Source organism: Lygodium microphyllum, chromosome 14 (assembly GCF_053477565.2).
Source record: "Lygodium microphyllum isolate KBCC chromosome 14, Lygodium_microphyllum_v1.1.10, whole genome shotgun sequence".
NCBI classification, from domain to species: domain Eukaryota; kingdom Viridiplantae; phylum Streptophyta; class Polypodiopsida; order Schizaeales; family Lygodiaceae; genus Lygodium; species Lygodium microphyllum.
In genome coordinates, this window is record NC_141148.1 from 81,622,226 (window position 1) to 81,637,539 (window position 15,314).

At 47.0% G+C, this 15,314-nt stretch overlaps 1 protein-coding gene across 4 annotated transcripts in view; it reads right to left on the minus strand.

Moving 5' to 3' along the window:
• LOC148025772 (vacuolar protein sorting-associated protein, putative (DUF1162)) overlaps positions 1-15,314 on the minus strand; it is a 238,064-nt gene that overhangs the window by 4,398 nt on the left and 218,352 nt on the right. For all 4 annotated transcript variants that reach the window (XM_087693004.1, XM_087693005.1, XM_087693006.1 and 1 more), the window contains 2 exons: positions 10,478-10,584; positions 10,203-10,351 (listed from right to left, as the gene is read on the minus strand). In XM_087693004.1, coding sequence (XP_087549130.1) covers positions 10,203-10,351; positions 10,478-10,584 — 256 coding nt within the window. The remainder of the gene's footprint in view (positions 1-10,202; positions 10,352-10,477; positions 10,585-15,314) is intronic.

A 15,314-nucleotide genomic window follows, 5' to 3' on the forward strand; every position in this document is an offset into this window, starting at 1 on the left:
GATACATCACAAGCACCTTCACTATGAAGAAGGTGACAATTGATGCAGCCTTATGCACCATCCTCTTCACCCATTTGAGCTTCCCGATGTCCTCCATGAGCAAGTCCAAACAATGACTTGCACATGGAGTTCACACTATCGAAGGAAACTCGACCTCAAGAAAACAGCCCATGTGTTGACAATTGGATGCATTGTCGATAACAACTTGCATCACGTTTGACGGGCCCACCTACAACTACATCATACTTGGCACAGATTCAAAATTATGATAAGGAAAGCTTCACGAGGGCATGAATTCAAAATTATAATAATGAAAACAACTTTAAAAAGACAATGCATACCTCAATGATAGCTCGCCGAATGTGGCAGTAGATGAATGTACCGATCGTTTTGCTTTCCCTCTTGCCGGTGTTTACAGGCCACAAAAAATATGTGCCAAGTGGACATGAAACGAGTATGTTGATAATGCCTTGTTTCCTACGGTCTCTCTATCCATTGGTAAGAATGGAGCAACCGTATTTTGTCCATGAGGCCCAAATAGGATCAAGGGCTCTATCAATCCTCTCCTTTTCTTCATTAATCTTCTTTATCCTCATGTCATTGCATGTAATATCCCTCTATCCTTCACATCGCCCCACATTGAAAATATGGTTCTCACCATCTTTCTTCATTGCTTATGCTTTAGGATATTGAATGCAAGGTTGCACTCGATCACAGTGCATGCAATCTCAATGTCCGCTTGTCGTTGTCTTTTTCTAAAAAAGGCAGCTGATCCAAGCATATGACCGAAAGCTTGAGAGAGAGAGGATTGCCTCTTTGGTGCCACATGAGCCTCCAATCTTTGCGTTTTGCCAATGCCAGAGCTGGAAGCAAATGTGGAGTCGGCACCACCAATGGTGGAGGCCTCACTCGCATTGGTTGAAGATACGCCTACATTTGAGGCTTCCTCACGAGTAGACATAAGTGTGGGTTCCATTGCCAATGTGCCACTTCCTCCTTCTCTAGTGGATCCCCCTTTTATCCTGATGAGAATCTCGTCCGCAATGTGTTGAGGGATCGTCTTGCATACCGCAACTTGCCCCCCCATCTTGGAAAGATGTTGAAGAAGCAAGGTCGCACAACTTGTGTAGTGCTTCCCGCAATACTTGCATATCCAATGGTGGGAGTTGGAATTCTTTGTGTCATTCTCAACTTGGATGGCATCCAAGTTGAAGGCCTCCTGCTTCTTGCATGTCATGATGCCGAGGTGTTGAGGCGAGGCCTGATGGAGAGAAGAGAGTCGAGACTCATCACTTTTTTTCCAAGTAAAATGTGGCTGATTATATTACTAAAGAAAAACTTGATTACAACGGAGTGCTCATGCTCGATAGACTAACTCGAGTTTATGCAAAGTCACAAATACATCATGTATACAAGCCTCTCAAGGCGGTCTAGGGGGGATGGGCGCAAGAAGCCATGGGGAGGGGTGTATCGCCAATTGGGGTTGCCTGCTTGTAGCACGAAAAACAAGTCATGGCAGCCCCAAGCGTGCATGAAATGACAACGGAGCTCCTGATGAGCCCTGAACTCGCCCTGTACCTGATCCCATCGCCCGCAGAGAGAGTGGATGATGGAGGTCCAGAGCTTTGCTAAGGTCACCTGTACTGAAAGTCTCTCTCCGCCGAAAGCCGCTTGACACCGCGCCTTCCAAATATGCCATCCAGTAAGACTCCCTATGATCTCCCATACCTCTGAGCGGTCTATTGTGGGCTCCAATACCTGGCGAATGGGTAGAGCCTCCAAACCGACCACTACGCACGACCCTGCCTCGATAATGAATATCGTGTCTTGCATCCCGGTCTCATACAGAAGGTGACGGCCTTGGCTGACTGCCTGCCAACAGAAAGCTGCCCATGAGATACATCCAAGGCTGGGTGCTATACGGCAAAGGATGCAGCATGCTTCTCTCCACACGAGCTGTGCCTCCTCACATGACCAAAGGCAGTGCTTTAGGGTTTCCAGAGGCTGCTGTGTGCAGCACTTACAACCTCCATTCTGCATTTGGGCAAGCCAACTTCCCACCGCCAATCCATATCCTCCCGCATGAGTACGTGTCTGCCAATTCTAGCAGTGTACTCTAGAAACCTGGGTGGCTTCTTTGCGAGTGCAGTGGCTAGCCATAGCTACTCTCCTGGATCCCACTCCAGCTCGTCAAGTGGTCTGGCCTCCCAGATCCAAAGGCGCTACTCCCTGAGCTCCTTCCAGAAAACATAGGGGTCTAGTCACCATGTCTTTCCCTGAAGGCTCACCATCCGAATCCTCCTCCATGAAAGGGCGGCTATCCCCTCGTCCTGTTGCCCTTTATCAAGGGCCAGACGTCCCCCCTCCTGAACAGTGAAGAAAGTTTCCTGTAGGGCGCCGCCCACTCTACTTGCCACTTGTAGGGGGATGCCTACTGGTGAAAACCTAGTTGCCCATACCTCGGGCTCTATTGGCTCTCGTATCAGGGGAGTAAGCCACTCCAAAGGTATTACTGCGTTTATCTCCCTTCTCCTCAACTCCACTCCTCTCTGGCTATCTGATACTCGCTGCAGCACCTCATCCGCCATCCTGTATACCTCCCGCCATGTCCTGATGGTACGAGTCGGGCCGGTCTTCCAACCAGCCGACTGGATGTGGGGGGGCTCGCCGATCTGTGCCCCTTCCCGATCTTTGACTTGGGGGTTCCTGATCACTGGCTGACGGTCTATCTCCTCTTGGTAGCCTAGGGGGCTCTGGATTAGGACCTTACGGAGGCCCTGCTACACGCGGAGTAAGCTACGTAGAAAAGGTGATTTGGGGGGAGGGGTGATCTGGACTGACATGAAGATCCATCTCAGGGACGGCCTCCACTCAGTACCAAGCCTCGGTCTACAATCTTGAAGGCCCTCCTGTATAATAAGACCTTCCAGGTTTGCCCGCCTGGTGTGAGGCCGCGGACAACTAGCTTGCCCAAGAGGGCTATACTCTGATACTCTGGGTCTATGATCCCAAGCTCTCCCTTTGATCGATGCCGTATGATGGTTGCCCACACCACCTTGGCCTTGGAATCCCTGGAACCATCTAACCCCAACCAAAGGAAGTTCCACACCAGGCAGCGAAGCTGCACTATGCATGACGAGGAGAAACACCAACACGAGGCGATGCACCAGGTCGTCGCTAGGAGGACTTGGTTAACCACCAGGGCTCGGCCGGCTAGTGAGAGGTGAGCCGTTCTCCAGTAGCTCAGTTTCCTCCGAATAGAATTAAGGTTAGGAAGAAACTGCTAGGTAGGAGTGATGTCGAGTCCCACCTGGAACCCTAGGTACCGGATGGGTCTACCCTCTGCTCACTCATCTAAATCCCAAGTGGACGCTCCACACCGTGCTAGAGTCCGAGTCTGTGAGAAAACCAACTGACTTTCGCCAGTTGGTTTTCGCTCCCGCTGTAGAACAGAACACGTCAAGAGCTAGCCTCGTTCTCTCCAGTATCAACTTATCGTCCTCTATGTAGAGTGCTGTATCATCTGCATACTCTGAGTCTAACAACTCAGTCTTCTCTCTCATTGGAAGTCGAAGGCTGCATAATCCGCTTACACGTGACCTTACAAAGTGAGACATCGCCTCTGCAAAGAGTAGAAACAAATATGGGGCTAGGGGACAGCCCTATCAAACCGATCTCTCCAGCTGAAATTCCTCTCCTCGCCTTCCGCCTATGAGAACCCTACTGGTGGCTGATCTGTAAAGGGCGGAGACCCCGCGAATCCAAACTTGGGGGAATCCCAACCTCACCATGGTATCCTCTAGAAAATCCCAATCCACCCTGTCATAAGCTTTCTCGAAATCCAAGAGTAATACGGCCAGTCTCTACCCACTATGCTGAGCCTACTCTGTCGCCTCAAAGAAGGTAAATACATTGTCTAGGATGCTCCTATCCTAGACAAAGGCTGTCTGTGTGTCATGGATGATGTCTGGAAGTACGGGGCATAGTCGCTTACCAATCATCTTTGCCAGTGCCTTAAAGGCCACTGACAATAAGGTGATCGGTCTCCACTGGGAAAGCTCCAACCGGTCTCCCCCTTTGGGGAGAAGACTGATAAGGCCTGCCGAAAGACTCCCTAGCATCTGTCCTGAAGTGAAAATCTCTTGGAAGGCCATTAGTAGGGGGTCCTTCACCACTTCCCAGTAGGTAGTGAAGAAGGCCTTAGAGAGGCCATCCCGGGCATTTCTGCCCATCCTGTGTATGGAAAGCCTTCTCTAGTTCCTTCTCTGTGAAGGAGGATAGGAGGGAGCGTCCCATCTCCTCTATGACGAGGGACGGCATGTGATCCCAGACCTGCTGTCTACATCTCTGTACTCTAGCTGAAGCTGTCTCCCCTGTTGGAAAAGGCGCGTGTATTGTCGGTGGCAATCTCCATCACCTCATCTGGGCTAGAACGAGTCCTCTCATACTGATCTCGAAGGCTACGTATCTGCTCTCCTGCGGTGCGAGGCTGGTGCACTTGGAAGAACTCCCTGCACATCGTGTCCCCCTTCCGCGCCCAGAAGGCTGCTGAGGTTCGGAAAGAGAACTCTGAGCGGTAGTCCTCTAGGCCAACAATGGCTGCTCGCGCATGCACCTCCTGTGCGTGGAGGGTGGGATTACCTGGTGCCTCCTGTAATAATCTTTGTGTGGCTGCAAAGTCTCGCCGGAGTGCTCTCCCCTCCTCCCAGCTCTGCTGCCTGGCTTGTATGGCTGCCTCTTGGCAGATTCTGCTCGACTCGACTAGAATCTCTGCAACCTCCTCTGCTATCCGGTTCCTCCTGTCCCGCTCTCTGGTCAAAATCTGCTGTCTGTCTCATCACCTCCTCCCTCCTATAGATCGAGATAGGAATCTGATAGGATCATATGTCTAGGGCGGATGCTGGGGGATCAAGTGTCACGAGAACCGGGCAATGATCGGACAATGTGGTGCCTGCCAACTGCTCAATTTGGCCTCCATGAGAGTCTCCCCACTCTCCCACATAAAATCTGTCCAACCGCTCTAGCAGGACTCCACCTAACCGCATGTATCCCCAAGAGAAGTCCAACGACCTCTCCCTTGTGTGGAAGGCAGGGTCTCTCTAGGCATTGCGTGCTTCTACTGCCAATAGAAAGACCTCCCATGCCTCCTGCTCCTCCCCAGCCATGCCCTGGTAGTTTTTTCCTCCGCCTTACTGATCCTCCAAAGCCTCCGGGTTGTTGAAGTCACCTCCAACGATCCAGGAGTCCACCTCTGGGAGTCCATCCGCGATCTCCACCTAGAACCTGCTGCGTGCCCTAACCTCCGTAGGGGTATAGATATTGAGGACTCCAAGGCACGAGCCCCCAATATTCAATCTAATCCATAGAATCCTCCTTGCCACTATCGTCCCGTGGTCTCGTACATAGGCGGTGAGACTCCGGCCAATAGAGGTGCATACGTATCCACTCTTGCTGTGGGCACCTACGGCGTGCTCCCAGTAAGTGTGCGAGTTGCCCAGAGGTACCTTCCCTACCCACTGGGCCTGGGTGGGGGTGAGCTTGTGCTCTTGTAGAAGTAAGATGTCGATCCGTTCGACAAGGGCAAGCTGCAACTCCTGCCGAACAATCAACTTCCTGGAACCACTTGCTCCACTATAGTGGAGACTATTCACATTTCAAGATGCAAGGTGTAAGCTTATGGGGAAACCTATGATTGACCGAACAGGCATCTGTTCAGTGTGGAGGCTACTGATGAGGAGGAGAAACTACGAGACATGCGTCAAGCTCGTTATGGAGCGTGAGCTCATTCTCCATCAGAATTGGTGTATGTCGAGGAACTGAGGTGGAGGCAAAGGTGTTGGTGAGAAGGGGGCTGTTGCAAGTACGCTTTGCCACCAGTCTGGACGGAGAGCTCCAGTTCCCCATGGTGGCCCTCGACCGGACCATAGGGGTGAGATATACTCCAGGTGGTACTATCAATGCATCTATTAGCCATACTTAAGAGTCGTGACTCTGTACATTGGTAGAAACGGGCCGCCTGTGCTAAGGGCCACTCGATCACATCCCTCGGAGCTCTCCACTGTGGAGGGGCTCGAAAGATAATGCTTAAGTGTGGGACCTCGGCACCAACCCACCAGTTAATGTCCTGTTGAGAAACCCTTCACCCTTCACCTGCAGTTTGCGTTTTTTGCGTTTTTGCGTTTAGGGTTTGCAGCCTCAAAAAGAGGCACCATCCTAGACTAATTGTGCCTATTTATAGGCCACTCTTTCATTCATTCCTCACGGTTGATTCATTCAGTTCGTCACCTCTTCTCTCTAGCCTCTCCACTACCCTCACACCCCTTCAGGAGGACATTGCAGTTCGTGGTTCGTGGCTGTCCTCATCATCTTCCTTGTGCTACGACACTCTTGTTCCCTTGTATCACATTCACTCCATGATTCGGAACTTCATCATTCCATTCATCAGAGTTTTTTCTCTCTTCTCTTCTCTTCTCCATGTTTGCCGAGTTCACTCCGTGTTCCTCCTCGTAAACCCTACTATCTCGCAAGTACGTCATCTTTTGACATGGTATCAGAGCTGGATCTGCTCAAATAGCGGCAAAGACTGGTGGCGGGTTTGGCATCCACTTCTCTTCTTCTTCGGCTACATCAAAATCTCGTTTTTGCAAGTTTCGGGTGTTTTCAGCTTGTTGCCCACACCCCTTTCGCGGAGGACATCGTAGTCTCAGCTGTCCCTTGCTGTCATCTACAGTCTGGCACCTGTTTCCAGCCTTCCACCCGTAGTTTGCAACTGTTTACAGTAGAGCGACTAATAACTCTCCATTCAGAAAACAATATCTGGATTTCAGGTATTTCAGCTTGCTGCCCACACCCTAGACGTGGAGGACATTGCGGTCCAAGCTGGCCATTGCTGATCTTCTTCCTGTTTAGAATAGACTAAAGTGTCATCGAAGAAGACAAGCACGAAATCATCAAGATATGGTCTAAAGATATCTTGCATTAATCTATTGAAGGTGGCAGGTGCATTTGTAAGCCCAAATGACATAACCAGAAACTCAAAGTGCCCATATCTTGTATTGAAGGCCGTCTTTGGAATATCTTCTTCCTTGATCCTTATCTGATAGTAACCTGACCTGAGATCAAACTTGGAGAAGATCTTTGCACCTTGAAGACGATCGAGAAGCTCATCTATTCTAGGAATAGGATACTTGTTCTTGACTGTTGATTGATTCAACCCTCAGGCAGGGCGGACAATCACAAACCATGGGGGCAGTGGGGGAACTCAATGTGATGAAACAGCCGCTAATGATGGCGCGAGCGATCTAAGGGCGGGCGTGATCAGACAGAGTGGGGGGGGGCACGATCGATCTAGGGGGCGGGCACGATCAGATGGAGCGGGGGGAGCTTGCGACGTGATGGGTGCTGAGCTCAAAAAATAATTCTCTCGAGACTCATCACTTTCATCATGATGATGCTTGAAGAGGGAGGGGATGGGAGGAGGAGAGAGAGAGCTTGAGAGGCTTGAAGAGGGATGGGGTGGGAAGATGATGCATGAAGAGGGAGGGGATGGGGGGAAGAGGAGAGGGGAAGGGAAGATGATGCTTAAAGAGGGAGGCAACAAGCCTTGTGGAGAGAGTGAGATTTCAAAGAGAGTGAAAATGAGCTCCAAGTCCAACACCCGTCCCTTTTTTACCAAATGTTGTCTTGTGAAAATGTGTGGAAATTGTTCTGGATAACCTATTTTCATCTGCCAGATGGGTGGCCAAAATATGCCTAAAATCACGTATGGATTTGTACGATTTCATACCAGTACGTACAACACAATTTGTACGGTACGGATCTATCCGTACGATGTATGGTTGGTACAACCTTTGGTTTCATGAAGTTTCTAGAAGATTCCAAAACATTCTAGAACATTTTAGAAGATTCGAGAAACTACCACATGATTCTAAGAAGATTCTACATAATTCTTTGGAAAGTTTTAGAAGAAGCTTACATTAATGCTTACATCAACATTGCTTATGTCATCATTTATGCCAATGATGCTTATGTCATCAATGATATCATCATCTAGAAGCTTCCCCTTAATCTTCTCAATTCTAGTACAAATAGGGATCTTGAGCTACAAGCCCTTCAGTCTTGCCAACACCATTTGTGAGGCCCTCTTCTAGTTATTGTCTTGTTCTAGTCTTGTCTTGTATAGAGCCTTGTCTTGTAATCAAAGCACACTCTTGTGAGCATTCTCTTGTAATTAAGTTCTCTTGTAATCGAGTTATCTCGCAATCAAGTTTTAGTTCCATTTCTCTTTCAAGTTCTTCTCTTATAAGTTCCAAGAGCAATCTTCTCACTTTTGAAGAGCACTTGCCATGCTCATAACAACCAGAGCCGCATAGCCTTGTGTCAATCTATCCTCTACTGCTCTCCTCAAAGTGAATCTCGGCCCTGAAAATGTAATCCCCAAGTAAACATATCTTTGGACCACCTCCACTATCTGCTCTGCATATGTGAAATGGGGTACTGCTCATCGAATCCATTGGGAGAAAGTGTTAAACACCATAACCTTGGTTTTCCCAAAGTTCATTGGGAGATCCCCTTCCTAACAGAAGGCATGTAGTGCATCTAGGTGGTGCTGCAATTCCTTTGGTGTGCTGGAGATGAGGACTATCTCATCAGCATATAGTAATATGGGCATCAACCTCCCCTAGGCCAGCTCCCTCCCCTCCAAGTCTATCAATGTAGTCTGATATCTCATCAATATAAAGGCTGAATAGAGTAGGTGAGAGTGTGCATCAACCTCTCCTAGGCCAGCTCACTCCCCTCCAGGTCCATCAATGTAGTCTGATATCTCATCAATATAAAGGCCAAATAGAGTTGGTGAGAGTGGGCATCCCTGTTTCACCGCAATGGTGCTGGCGACGTCCTCTGACAGCCCTCTTGGTGCTCATACTCATCTTGTAATAGACGCATATAGTGCTAATATCCCCCATCTCATCTCCATTAGGGCCTCCAGCTCCTGTAGTCTCTACATGAGCCTAGCAAGTGGTATTATGTCAAAGGCCTTATGGAAATCCACAAAGTAGTAGTATACCCACCTCCCCTGTGCCTTGCTCTTCTTGGTGATGTCTCAAAGTGTAAGGATATGATCAAGAGTGGAGTAGCCCCTCCTAAACCCTACCTGTCCACATGCTTGATATTGGTATTTCTTTTCCCATTTGCTTAGCTCATGCTCTAGTATCGATCCATAAAGATTGGCTAGCACGTGGCAAACCATACTGTCCTATAGTTTGTAGGAACCATGGGGTTTCCAGCTTTCAGAATTGGTACTATAGAATTAGCTGACTAACTAGTAGGGAGCCTTCACATAGGGTCCTATTGAATAGGTGGGCTAGAAGGAGTGCTAGGATGTTTGCGACATGTGATATGTGCTTTGCTACTAGTTCATCACGGTGGTCTTGTGCCCGGCCATTCTAGAGTCTATGGATGGCATCACGAACCCTCATTGTGCTGAAGAAGGTAGATGATGTGGGTTGTCCTCTGGTGGTCAGCAGGGCAACGGGGGCTGCCCATGTACCTAGTATAATGAGGTAGCATATGCATGCCACGTGTTTGGGGAGGTGATGGGTGTTACCTGCATCATGTAATGAAATATAATCTCATCGAATGATGCAAAATGAAATGATACTTGTGATCGAGGGCATTGTGAACAAGGGTTCATGGTACATCAGATCTCCAAAGCTCCATCGAGTATCACACCCTTCAAGCAAGTTCTCAAGGTGAGGGAGAGCTATGAGACCTGTCTGACTAGAGGTTTCAAGGACTGTATTAGAGCTTGCAGGCTGCTAGTCTCCATAGATTGTGCTGCTGGCCCTCTCCAACAAGGACTCCCTATGTCTGCAGAGCATTGAAAGGAAGAATCTACGACATTTCTGATGGGGGAACTATTTTACTCATGGAAATTAAAGATATCTAATTGTTAAGCACAGTGTACAGTGTGCTTACATATGTGTATGAGAAATGCACCAGTGCGATGTATAAATGTAAGTGTGATGCAGGAAGCTATACATATGATTCACTCTGTGAATCTTCTTCCATTAACATCAACTACAGCACATAAAAAACCTACCTACTAAGTGATTTCTATGATTAATTGTGAAAGCACCAGAGGGGGGGGGGAAAAAAATCTCATCTCTGAACAGAACATTCAAACATCTAAGAATATGTACCCAATGTTAGCCCTTGCAAGTCAATGGAACCATTGGAGGGGTCAAAAAACACATCAATAGATGCTGCTGCTGAATCGTCGAAAAGAGAAGCAAATGCTGGTGGTAAGAGCTTGCTTCCCCTAGCAATATAAATTGCTCTCATTGCATACCTGCAATGGATAATCAACTGAGCAGTCACCTTGCAAATATATAGAGCATATAAGAAAAATGCAGGTTCCATGTTTACAAGCTCATGAAAAAATTAGTAGGAAAAAGAGGAAAAGTGTTCAGCTTACCATGAATAATGTTGTGCACATTTGATAACCAATTGACGGAAAGTAAGAAGAGCATGTGACAAAAGAACCCCATTCAGCTCCACTGTTCTCCCTCGTATTGAGGGAAGCTGTGACAAAGTAATAGTTAAAAAAATATTTTATTAGGATGTCAAAAAAGAAACTCTACACCTGGAAACTAAATCTCCTTTTTCTTTCTTTTCATATGCCAAAGAGGACTATAGAAGTGGGTGTGCCAAGAACCTAATGATTCCAAGCACTTGAACTCAGATTCAGCTCGACTCATTGTTAAATTCTCTTGTATGAAATTATGCTTTCAATCCAGCAGAATGTATTAGGGAGTGGATATACCTAGTGGGAAAATTCAAAAGATCTGCGTGTTGGTGATAACCCAGCATTTGTCAAGGATGATGCATTATGAAAACAAGATGATACGATACTGCTGAAATGACCCGGACCTTGTGTAAGGCCAAGCACTTTCAAAGAGATGATATATGTGACCTTGCGTGAGCTTACTGCCTTGAACTGGGTAGTGGCAGGCACTACATCTGGAGACATCAGAGGGGGAGTTTCCACCATCTCTACTGTATGCACTAGAACCAAAAGAGAGATTGAAGGGATGCCAAACTAATTTTCTCCAGATTCCTAGATGGGGACTCATGCAAAACTAATGCCTGGATGATGCAAAGAAATTGCAAATATTCTTATTCTTTAGACACCTCTTACTTTGTTTTGATTTTTCTATGAGTTAGGCTGAACGAAATCATGCCATTGGACTGATTTTAAAGGGCTGGACCCTTTACCACATACCTTGTGCACTCGAATTCAGATTTAGCCAGAACATTGTTAAATTCTCTTGTATAAAATTGTGCTTTCAATCCAGTGGAATATATCTAGCAGGAACATTCACAAAATCTAAGAGCTGCTTGTCAGGGATAACCCAACACTCATCAAGGATGATGCAACCTGGCCCTTGTGTAAGGTAAAGCAAATTTCAAAGAGATTATGTATCTGATCTCGAGTGAACTTACTACCTTGAACCAGCAAGCAGTGGCAGGCACTACTTCTGGAGACATCCGAGGGGGTGTTTCCACCATCTTTAATATATGCACTAGTACTCAAGGAGACATTGAAAGGATGCACAAATAATTTTCTGTGGATTCCTAGATGTTGACCATCATGTATAGCTAATGCCTGAAAGGAATCAGATGCAAAGAAACTTCGAAGTATCTTTAGACACCTCTTTACTCTGTTCAATTCATTTTATGAGGTATGCCAAATGAAGCCATACCATTGAATTGCTTTGAAAGGACTAAGCTCTCTACTGCTGGTCTAGCTGGTAACATAAAATCTATATCCACCTTCATCCAAACACACCTGAAGACAAGTGGCTTGTGGAACTGCTGCAAGTATAGCTTCAGGAGCTTCAATTTCTATATGCTGTGATATCTCTGGGGCTTTTCGACCACTGTGCTGCATGCACTTGAACTGAAAGTTCTCTCTAAACTCGCAGACTTGGAATTATCAAATAAAATCTATTTCCTGAAAATGATTTTGTTATATTTTGCACGAGAAAAGGTGTGGCTGATTATGTTACTCAAAATAAAAAACAAAAGAGGTACATTTGCTCAACAGTCTAGCTGGAGCTGTCTACAAATTAGATCAAAACAAATACCAGGCCTCTCAGGGCTCTCACATGGGGACGGGGGAGAAAAGCCATGGTGGAGCAGTATAGGACAACTAGGGTTTGCCATCCTGTAAACTGAAGAATAGGCTACGGCCACATGAAGTGTGAAGAAACTACTACCAAAGCTCCCACCAGTGTCAACAGTGCTTCCAATGGCCATGGAAGGAATGGATAATGGATGACCATAGCTCTACCAAGGTGGCATACACTGAGATGCTCTCAACTGGCAGCATCCCTTTGGGCGTGCCACTCTATAAAGCTCCCAAATGATCTCCCATACCTCTGAATGTGACATAGTAGACTCTAGTACCTAGCAGCTGGCAGAAGCCTCAAGGCCCACCACTGGACATGAGCCAGTCTGAACGATGAAAATCATATCTTGCATCTCTGCCTTGTACAATAGGTGACCACCCTGATTGCCAGCAGAGAGTTCCCCATGAAGATCCACCTCTATACAAAAAGAATGCCTAAAGACCAAGGGATCACCATGGGGGCAGCTAGATGCTACAGAGGCCTCGTAATTCTGCCATGTAGTGCTAGACTTTCAAATGCTTTAAATCTGTTATATGAGCTTATGCCTGTCTTGGCCTTCAGTGCTGCCACCCCCTACCTTTCCAAGGATTCTACCCAGCCCTGCCACCTTCCTTCTCTAGTAAGCTTCCTCATCTTTCCCTGCCAGCAGGGTGTTGGCTCTTGCAGCAGTGCCCTGCCTGTGCACCTCTTCAGCTGTGTGCCTCATCCAGAGCCAGCAGCTCTTCCTCCCATTCCCTCCTCCATCCTTTTTCTTCATACTCACTTTCTCAGTCCCCCCTTCTTGTCCCTTTCTACTTGCCTCTCTAGCCTGCTTTTTTTCTCCCCTCAGTGCCTCTCTTTCCTCTTCAGCCTGCCATTTTCTTCCCCTCCCCCATCAGTTTCCTCCTTTCTTTTTCATTCAGCATATAGAATGGTGGTGACACCACTTAGTCAGCACCTTTATACATCTTGCTATCACATACAGAGGAGAGAAAAAGATGAGGAAAGGAGAGGCACATGATTTGACCAAGGAAACAGTGGCATTCCAATGGACCAAATTGGTGAAGGAAGCATTTGAAGCTTTGAAATTTTAAATCCAAAAAGGAGTTGTTTTGATTATACCAAATGTGTGAAATATCTAATGAGACTGCCCTGAAATTTGATGCACCTGACATCTGACATTGACACTGAGAAGTCAACATCTGATGTGACTATCTAATGCAGCCTGACACGTGACTGATGCTATGGGTCCCCAACGACCTCCTGCCTCTAGCAGTTGGCTCTGATGATGCACAAACTCTGAAATGCCTGGCTTTGGCTCTACCAGACATAATACATTTGAACAGCCAAACACACCCTATCTGCCTACTCCCCATCTCCTTGCCAATCCACTATCATCCTAGCACCATCTGCTCCCCCACCTATATGCTCATCCTAGCATAGAACTCTGCTTCGCATCACCACCCCACCCATCATTCACCTTACCCATCGCCACCCTGCCCTTGGACCATATGACTTCCTCCTTGTGAAGTCTATTTGCTTCACCGCCGCTACCCCATGCGGCTGCCCCCCTCTTGCCTCCACTCCCCTAGGCACTTTATTCTATCCAAGCCACATCCACATTAGACACATGGATGTGTCTTTAGCTTCTTCATCCACCCTTGTAGCTTTTGCCCACTTCCTCATCCAAGCTACATCTATCTCCCATAGTTCGACACAATCCCCTCACACATTAGAATCACTACAATAAATCTCAGCACTAGCCACCCTGACAGTGCCAACACCACAAACACATAATGTTGGCGAGTCGCATTAGATTGCAACCAATCCCCCATTAGCACCAGGGGGGCTCTAGTGTAGTCCCCCCCCACTTCTAGGGCCAATGCTTTCTCACCCATTTGCTTCCCTCTGAATATGAAGCTTGCACTTAGGGACAGAGTGATGGCCCTCGAGATGTCTAGTTTGGTTTGCAAACTAGTTGGAGGCCGCTCTCGCTTTTGCATCTTGAATTGCCTCTTATCGGCACCCCAACAAGGGTCACATGAGTGGTACCCTTGGGAAAGGGATGCTTCAGGCTCCAGTTTAGCTCACCTGAGTAGATGAAGGCAACACTAGACACCAACATACTCGACTTCATGTCACTAGTCTGGCTGTTGAGCTAAAAATGCATTCTAAATTTAATTAGCTCTTGATTACAGCCCCAAGGGCCAAAACTCAAAATTACCAAATTTTATTAAGAAGAAACACAATCCTAGAGATTGTTTATGTCCCATAGGCCAAACCCTAATTTGGGAGGACCCATCCATCTATAAATAGACAAGTTGCCCACCATTCAGTCCTCACTCTCTAATTTGTAGATTGTTGGTGCCTAGTCTTTGTTGTCCACACCCCATTCGTGGAGGATACTCTTGCCAATTATCACGCACCCCTTGTCCAACTTTCTACATCAACTGGTGACCTGAGGTTTCATACTATACCGTACTTTAGGTACCCTACCTTACATATTAGTACCATAAGATACCAATTAGTGGATACTTCTTTTCTCATCCGAACTGCACTTTGGGATGAGCTAAATCGTCCTTACATTAATATGATTCTCCCATGGGATTTGGCTATTTGAGATTCAAACAAATTCTCTACCTTTAAAAAAATAAATAAATTAGGTTTTAAGTTTCCTTCAGGATAGACTAATGTATTTTTATCGTACCATACCTTCAAAAATCTTAAGGTACCATTTAGTACTGTATTTTATCGTACCATACTTTTACGTACCTAACAAACATGTGTCTCCCATATGCAAAATCCTAATTTGGGAGGATCCTTCTGCATCTATAAATAGATAGTCCCATCCCTTGGTGCATGTTTTTTGCGTTTACATGCAGATTTCAGCCATCAGCCTTCTTCCTGTGGCTTTCCAGCCCCTCTAGATTGCTGTCACATCCTCCTCCTCCTCTAGTGACCTGTCCACTGCTGCTGCCCATCACTTGAGCTGCTGAGGACATGTTCAGCCCCTCCAAATTGCTACATTTTCTGACCAGGAGGCCACTATGCTGTCTAGGCATCTGCTCGGCATCAGAAAGGCTATGTTTTGCAGTGCAAGACGCGACATATGATCTAACACTCCACTAGTTGCCGTGCTTT